Source organism: Quercus robur, chromosome 10 (assembly GCF_932294415.1).
Source record: "Quercus robur chromosome 10, dhQueRobu3.1, whole genome shotgun sequence".
Lineage (NCBI taxonomy): Eukaryota > Viridiplantae > Streptophyta > Magnoliopsida > Fagales > Fagaceae > Quercus > Quercus robur.
The window spans coordinates 54,939,216-54,946,114 of NC_065543.1; the positions used below are offsets into that span (position 1 = coordinate 54,939,216).

General features: G+C 39.1%; 1 protein-coding gene across 2 annotated transcripts; it reads right to left on the minus strand.

The window, feature by feature from the left end:
- Positions 1-205: 205 nt before the first annotated feature.
- LOC126703153 (auxin response factor 2A) lies at positions 206-5,576 on the minus strand. 2 transcript variants are annotated; one of them, XM_050402082.1, is made up of 15 exons: positions 4,892-5,576; positions 4,668-4,780; positions 4,288-4,383; positions 4,145-4,201; positions 3,894-4,049; positions 3,711-3,795; positions 3,415-3,505; positions 3,166-3,330; positions 2,887-3,006; positions 2,696-2,771; positions 2,447-2,618; positions 1,387-2,330; positions 1,111-1,301; positions 778-979; positions 206-558 (listed from the first exon to the last, which is right to left on the minus strand). In XM_050402082.1, the coding sequence occupies exons 1-14, from the start codon at positions 5,079-5,081 to the stop codon at positions 802-804; spliced, it is 2,634 nt and encodes an 877-aa protein (XP_050258039.1). In that variant the 5' UTR covers positions 5,082-5,576; the 3' UTR covers positions 206-558; positions 778-801. The 2 variants fall into 2 exon arrangements, with proteins under 2 accessions (XP_050258039.1, XP_050258038.1); XM_050402081.1 differs by having other exon boundaries at positions 206-542; positions 4,892-5,575.
- Between the last annotated feature and the right edge of the window lie 1,323 nt (positions 5,577-6,899).

Consider the following 6,899-nt stretch of genomic DNA (forward strand, 5'->3'; position numbering starts at 1 on the left):
TTCCCTTCCCAAACAACAAGAAGTAGGTCGACTTTCACCATCACCATAATAAATAACACACTTATTATTATCTGTTACTTTGGTTACTCGTTTCAATTTGCACCCATACCAAAAATACCACAATTTCAAACAGAAAATGCACCCCTCACAATGATAAAAACTCTCATATGGTAATCCAAGATAAAAAATTTGAAAAAAACCAACAAAATTGAAACACTAGACGATTGTATTCTTCTTAACCAAAAACATTAGAACGATGTATGTTCTTACTTACATTAAAAGGAGGATGGAAAGGCGGAGGTAATACAACTATGTACACAAAAGGGGGGATGTCACTCACGAGATGAGGGTATACATATTTTATGTATATAACTGGGACACCATAAAATACTAACTCCGCAATATGTCCAAAATTGGATATCTATATCTGATTTTAGAGACAAAGAAGCAGCTGATCTAAAAGAGGGTGAGACTCGCATCCATCTCAAAACTAGTTAACATTTTCCCAACTGGAATGGCTGTACAGCACTCTCCTCCAAAGACTGCACACAAAAATAACTGATGAACAGAAGACACATTGTTATCTACCATAAATCTGCTGAATAAGAATAACAAACTAGCAGTAATGTAACAATAACAAAATTGAATGGCATCGAGGGAGATAGAATGTGTCCAAGGTCATTAAAACATATTCCATTTTGTGATAAAGACCGCCCTGAGCACATTTCTATACCATGAAAGATATACTACCAACATGAGCAAACACATGGAACATACCTAAAATCCACAAGAGCCAGGGCCTCAACATTTCTCGGCAGTAGATGCTGGAGGAAATGTCTGAGATTTCGCTTCTTTCACATCCCCACCTTCAGCAGCAGATTGAAACTCCCCACCTTTAGAATTTAGGGTCCCTGGGTTCATTTTCTGTACCTCCTCTCGGGTATAGATGAAAATCTTGCGAACCATACCACAAAATTCCCTGAGATACACACACAAGATGCTTCAAGTTACTTGAGACCTCAGAGTAAAGAAGAAAAAGATACACAAGGGTATACAAATGCAATAACAATCAATAATATTTATTTAGATCAAGTCAAGATAAGTCCTTACTGCCAGGGATCATCCCCAACGAGCATCATATCACCCTCGTCGTCGGTATATACAATCATCCAATTCCTTTGGGGAGCCATTAGTTCACCGCCAAATTCAAACAACTGGTCCAATTCAGCAATCAGCTCCTCATAATTGTTAAACTTAGTTAGGTCCACGGATCGACCAAGTGCAATCCCCTGCTTGTGAACCTGAAATAAACAGCATTTGGTTTAGCAAGTTCAAACCAAATTTCCAATAGCGAAACTGACAATAACAATTAAGGGGGGAAAATACCTTAGTACAACTCCTAGTTGAACTGCCTAGTGATTTGCCTTGCACATCTCTTGAATGTTGCTGACAAGTTTGCACTGGCTTCTCCTTCTCATTAACAGGATGTGGATGATCAGCTAATTTAGAGCCCCACTGTTCTGACTTTTGATCAATGTCAAGAGTATGAGCCTGGTGTGAAGTATTAAGCACATGACCGGTTGGCTCATTCATCATGTTCCTAGGTGCCACTACTGGCTCTGTTGTAACAGGATTACTGATAAGGGGTATGCCAAAGAGCTTGTAGTTCCCATCCTTAGGTTTCACAGCCTCACATTGTTGTACCAGCATGGGTTTTTGCATTGAGTCTCTTGAATGAACAGGATTCTCAAAACATTGGGATGGGGGAGGCATCATCCAGTTTCCTTGTGAGTGCTCAACTCTATGACATTGAAGCGCAGGATACTCAGTAGGGCCACCATACCTAGGATTGCCTTGTGCTTGATAAACTCCATCACCACCTTGCACAGGACCTTTCAGATTAGAGTCCGAAAAGTTAAGTGAGAGACTGGATGACATGAAGGACCACGGACTAGGAAGCAAGTTAAACTTGCCTTCCAGATTCACTGGTGGTTTTCTTAGAAGATTAACAGCTACTCCAGGTTGGTCAACAAAGGATGTACGAATCCCATTGGAGGAATCAGCAGTAGCCCCAAATCCTGACAATAAATCTGTGCAAGTTGGTTCATGCCTCCCTGAGGCCATCCAGCTCTCTGAACCATATCTTTTTGATGCTGAACCCGCATCATTCTTTTCATCATCTAGTGAAGGTGGCCACACAACAGACTTTTCAGCTGTGTCAGCCTCATTGCTCTCTGCAAAATTACCTCTCAAGGTCGAGAACTCTTGACCTTGCAAGACCCTAGAAAACCCACTTACTGGTGAATGGTCTAGAGTCACTTTTGATGAACCTAATCATTTTGCAAAGTTCAAAATAATAAGATATACACATTAAACCTCAGTTAATCTCCACAAAACTGCAAATGAAAAATAACCAGTTAGGTTTACTATGCAGACAAGGTTCTACCTTCCCTTGTAAGAACAGAGGAGTCAGGAGATGATGGCACCATGGTTGATCGGGGCCTTTTTGGCCTGGACATTGGAAGGGGATTCAGTGCAGGAGGAGCTAGAGCAGGCTCTATTTTCCAAGGTGAAACTCTCTCTGGACGAGGTATAGTACTCGTTTCATCCCATCTCACCTAGAAGAATGAAAAAAGTCATTTTAGCATGCTAAAAATGTCAGTCATACACACTGCTCCAAAGACTAAAATACTACCTTGAGGCATCTCCATTTGGAATTTTGCCACCTTTCGTGGTCCGCATCTTCAAGTCCAACTATGGTTCCAGTAAATCTATAGAATGAGAACTATGTATATCAGAAAACTTGACTCCATCCCCATACAAAGAAGAAATGGTCGCCATTTAACCTATAGGTACTTCAGGGGAAAAAACAAGGACTGACCATACCTTTGTTCAGGAGCTTCTTCACCTTCAAATCTCATTTTGAACCTCATCCCTATAGTGTAGTTATTCTTGATAGACTCCATATACTGATCGTAGGGAACGATAAACTCAGCAGGGCTTGTCCTGTCAGAAAACATTTATAAGCACTTCAGTCAATAACTTTAACCATAGCCCACCACTTGCAAAATCAAATATAAGATGCCCAACATTAGAAGAGTTATAATAAAAAAATATATACTCAATTAACTTGCATTGCACAATGGACAGGCTTCAACCACACACCTAGGCTTGTAGTAAACAGTGAACATAGTTTTAGTCGAGATGGCATGCCATGCAGTGGCAAGTACACCGAGATGCATGCTGTGACTGGATATGACCGATGATGGAACATTACCCTGCTGTCTCATAGCACGTCTGACACCCACACGAAGCTCCCCATTCTCACCCCTAGTGGTTTTAAGTTACTCCCATGTTAGAGACAAGCAACACAAACGAAAATTGGAATGTCGTATGTATAAATAAAAAACAAACCTTAGGAATATAAATGCATCCCCAGCAACAAGCCTTTTTGAGCTTACAAAAACACTCCAACCACTTTGAAGCAAGTGCCTTCGCGGTTGACCTAGCAGTACAATTTCTCAAGTTAATTTATAAATAGAAAACTAGAATCCATGGATAGATAATCCTTGTCATTAACAAACCCCAAACAACATAAATCATACAAACTTGAAGAAATATAACTGGTCTGCAATAAGTTTGCGCAAATGTTTATGAAGGTGGCAGACAATACTACATGTCATATATGAAGCTATGAATATAACCATTACCCCTAAAGATATGCCTGAACCGCCACTCATTTCCGTGCAAGTCCTTAGCGACCAACTCCTGGGTTGGAGGCTGCCTTGACATGTCCTGTCAAAAAAAAAAAAAAAATGGAGCACCCACTTAGAATTTAATTTCGGTGTATAATCAATAATCTCTCAAAAGTTTAAAAGCTAATAAAACCCAACCAGTGGTGGGAGACATTCATCTGCATGCCGTCTCAACACTGAAAAACCACCGTGAGTGCTTGTATCCGAAGCCGTCAGTGTCTTACAAAACGAGTGTACATGAAATCGTGGCGGTGGAGGTGGCGGAGGTTCCTTCTCTGCCGCATTTTCATCTTGCTGCCATCAACAAAACATCAAATTAATAAGTTATCAAGCCTATTTCACTCCCTCCCAAATCAATTTACACTCAGATACCGCTCAAAGAAACTTACGTTTGCCTCGGGAATTAGAGTCACTTGTGCAAAAACCTCATCCGTATCTGGTTCAGCCTACAATTCCCCCCCAAAAAAAAGAGTAAGCAAACCAAAAATGCTCAACATTCATAGATCAAAAACCCAAATGAAAAAATCACTACCTTCAATTGTACATTGATAACCCTGCAAAGGATCTTAGTAGGAAGATCATATAAGGGCATCTGCTTGTCCGCTACTTGATTAGTAGACGCCTCAACCTAAAATTAGGACACCCCAATCAAAACCCATCCAAAAAAAAAAAAAAACATTACTTATTAAGCCACTTTGAAGTTTTAACAACAAAACCCAGAAACCAAAAACTCAAAACTATCAAAAAAAAAAAAACTCCAATTTTCGCAACTGTCACACCCAAAATAGAACAAAACCATAATAGTTATAAATATAGAAAGAAATAAAAAATAAAAATAAATTCAGACATGCAAAAACCATAACATAATTGAAGCTAAGGTGATAAATGCTAGCTTTAGAGTTGAAAACGAACCTGTTCGATGTGGCCCTGAGGGAAATAGAAGACGCGCTCGTTTTCGCGAGGAACAGTGACGAGAGGACCAGCACAAGCGTGCCATAGCTCTCTGTAAAGCGCGGTTTCTGCGTCTATATAAGAGCCCAGAAACCATGAAAAATCAGAGGTCAGAATCGGAATCGTTACCGAGTTAGGTCGGAAAATGAAACCGAGTTAAGCTCGTCGGAATTTTTTTTTTTTACCTTTGCTGGTGCCGGAAAATGTAGAATGACCTTTTTGCCCTTCGCTACTGTTTCTACTATCACTGTTGTTGTTGTTGTTGTTGTTGCTGTTGCTGTTGCTATTGTTGTGGTGGTGGTGGTGGTGGTGGTGGTGGTCGTTGTAGCCGGCGGTCGCCGGATTTCCTTTTCCGATTACCTCCGACGAAGACATTTCCGTTAGCTTCAACAATTACCACAGATCTCTCATCTGATAAAAAAAAAAAAACTTCCCTTTCTTTCTCTTTCTCTTTCTCTCTCTAGAATTCTCAGCTCTCTCTCTCTCTCTCTTTCTTTCTCACACAAACGAGAATCAAAATTCCTTCAACCAAAAACTCCAAATCTCTTCGAATTCTACAGCTTCACAGCTCAAACCAAAAGCTTTTCTCTCAAAGCTCTTCGAGTTCAACAGCTTCAGAGCTCAAACCAAGAACTCAATCACTCTCTCAGCTGAATCAAAGACCCTAGCACTTCAAAGAAACCTCAAAGCTAAGCTCTCTCTCTCTCTCTCTCTTCCACTCAATTCTTCACCAATTCTCTCAACTTTCACTCTCTCTCTCTCTCTCTCTGTGAAAAAGCTAAGAATCGCTCACAAGCTCCAGAGCTCTCTCTCTCTCTCTCTGTGTTTGTTTCAACTTTCTATCTTTGTCTGAAACAAGGGGTTGGGTTGGAGAGGGCTTAACCAAGGTGGTCAAAACCTTGGGCAATAATTTCGACCGTGGTCAAATTTTAACCGGTTTGGACAATCACCGGCAGTTACCGGTTCGATAAGCTTTATCTAACCGGGAACAGCCGGTGAACTCAGAAAAAAAATAAATATGAAAAAAAAAAAATGAAAGGAACGGGGATTAATAAATAAAGGCGGCTGTGATGCGAAAAACGCCGTTGAAATGTGTCCAAATTTGGTTCGTTGAGCATGTAACGCCGTGTGTCTTGGCCGTTACTTTAAAACCAAAAAAGACATTATTATTATTATTAAAAAAAATAAAAAATAAAAGGTTGTTCTGTTTTTATGGGGAATTGGCTTTGTCGTGCTATTAACGAGCAAGGGTTAAGGGGGGGTGTGCGTAGTTCACACCCTCCTCCACTTACCCTTTTTTTTTTTTTTTTTTCATGTTAACCATGGTTTACTTTTTTTACTTATTTTTTATTTTTTATTGGTATTAGCAGAGTCTAGTAGTATAGTTCCTTTATTTTTATTGATAATTTTATGTGGAGTCTATTCTATGAACAGCAGTTGTCTCCCATTTACGTACTGTATTTCTCATGCTGATAAATTACTACATACGAGTCTTTGTCTTTTCTTTTTCTTTTCTTTTCTTTTCTTGATACATTGAAGTACGAGCAAAACTTAAGTTTAGGGCAGGTTAGGATATCACTTATTTTGTTGAAATTGAAAATTTATTGTTAAAAACACTATAGATAAAGATAAACGTTAATTGAAATAATACAATGAGACTCATAAATAGTGTTAAAAAGTACAGTGGGGCTCATAAATAGTAGCAAAAATAAGCTGAATAGTTAAATAATTTGAATTTATAATTCTTCCTAAACGCACACTTAGTGTGCGTTTACGTACTGCGGTTCCAATGTTTGTGTAGTATTTTCAGCAATAAGTTTTCAATAAATAAGTAGTATCCAAATAGACCCTTACTGTCTAACTGCACCGGAGGCGTGTTCACTCTTGATTATGTGTTTTCATCTCAACAAGTCAAATGCACTAGATGCACCGAACCTAAGGCATGTCATTGAAGCATTTTTAAGTTCTACCAAAAGAGCACTGTGACAAATACGATATGTAATGACAAATTGGGGTCTAGTGTGCAATTACATTGGATCCATCACTATGGTGACATGTGTTCACTTTTGATTATGTGTTATCATCTCAACGAGTACAATGGACTAAACTTAAGCCATATCTTTGAAGTATTTAGTTCTACCAAAAGAGCATCATGACAAATATAGGATGTAATGAATTTGTTTTTTTTTTACT